The sequence below is a fragment of the Monoraphidium neglectum genome, assembly GCF_000611645.1.
Source record: "Monoraphidium neglectum strain SAG 48.87 unplaced genomic scaffold scaffold00489, whole genome shotgun sequence".
In the NCBI taxonomy this organism is placed as follows: Eukaryota; Viridiplantae; Chlorophyta; class Chlorophyceae; order Sphaeropleales; family Selenastraceae; genus Monoraphidium; species Monoraphidium neglectum.
The window spans coordinates 15,603-16,931 of record NW_014013139.1 but is presented as its reverse complement, the minus strand read 5'-3'; the positions used below and the strand labels follow the sequence as shown (position 1 = coordinate 16,931).

General features: G+C 60.3%; 1 protein-coding gene across 1 annotated transcript in view; it reads left to right on the top strand.

Moving 5' to 3' along the window:
• Nucleotides 1–1,020: 1,020 nt before the first annotated feature.
• MNEG_3763 (hypothetical protein) overlaps nt 1,021–1,329 on the top strand; it is a gene marked incomplete at both ends in the record, with an annotated part of 1,762 nt that continues 1,453 nt past the window's right edge. The window contains one exon of the mRNA XM_014047760.1: nt 1,021–1,125. Coding sequence (XP_013903214.1) covers nt 1,021–1,125 — 105 coding nt within the window. The remainder of the gene's footprint in view (nt 1,126–1,329) is intronic.

Genomic DNA, 1,329 nt, shown 5'->3' with positions numbered 1-1,329 from the left:
CCGTGCACGGTAGGCACCAGGTCAGCCGGTGCAGCACGAAAAGACCTGCGCAGCAGATAGCACGGTAGGCGCAAAAAGGTGCAGCAGGTGTGCAGAAGGCGTGTATGCTGCTGCTTGTGTGGGTGTCCTGGTGGTGAGCCACTCCAGGGGAAAGGGGGTAAACTTTGCGTTCTGCTGCCAAACTGTAGGGAAAGTGCGAGGCAGGGGTGCGGTCAGCGAGGCACCGCACAATAGCCCCCCAGCGTATGGCGCGTCCCGATCATGAAAAAGCCAGGCACGCGCGGGGCATGCTGAAATGAGCAGCTCTCCACCCAGAAGACACTGACACTGCCGGGGGTCTGGGGAACGCAGTGCGCCGCCGGTGCTGGGCTGTCCACGCAGTCGCAGTGTCCTGGCGGGGATCAAAGGAACAAGTGTGCGGCAAGCAGCGGAGTGCACAAAGCGAGTGGGGTATCCCTGAAATGAAAGCCTCCCATATCAACAACACTGGAGTCGTGGTCGGCCAATGTCACCGTCTCACTCGGGGCAGTGGCACTGGCCAGTGTGCGGCAAGCGCTGGTACCGTAATAAGCACACTCCGCACCGTCATTGGTGTACAGCGGACATTATGCGTGCTTGGCAGCGAACGCTTTGGTTGGCCCGTCCACGTCGCCACAGGCCCAGCATGTGGTGTCTACGGAGATCGCTCGTGCATGTGACGGTGATACTGCTGGTTCTCAACACGCTGGGCGGGGTCTTGTGTGCCAGGTGCGCAGACCTGGGTGGCCGGGGATGGCATGCAAATCCGGATCGGAGCGAGCGCCTGACACGTCCAGTTTGGCACATACAGTTGTATAAAACAGTCACTGCCATGCACCGGCAGGCTCCACTACTTGCACATGGAAGCCTTTCACACGCCAGCAGTGGATGACACCCCACTTACTGTCTGTGAGCTACTTGTACACACCCCAGCTGGTGTGCTCGTGTTGTTGACCTACAATGCGTGCCCCTGCACGCCTCCACTTCAGCTGTCTTAACAGCATGTGCGTGCAAGTCGTGCTGACCCACACCGCGGTCCTCTTGCTGCTCCCACCTCTTGGCACCCCCCGCAGCCCTCAAGCGACCCCCAAGAAGAAGCTGGCGGTGGTGAGTGACGCTTGCCAAGCGAGGCCTTGCTGCGCAGCTGAAGGCGCAAATCAGCTGGTCGCTTACTTTGCCCCAGCATAGAGGCCATGCATGTAGGCATGTGCCTTGCGGCCATGTGAGAGTGCCCGCCCGCCCCGCGCTGTGTGTGTGTGTGTGTGTGGTTTCCGTGAAGCCAGCATCATGCTGTGCAGGCAGGAACCAAAA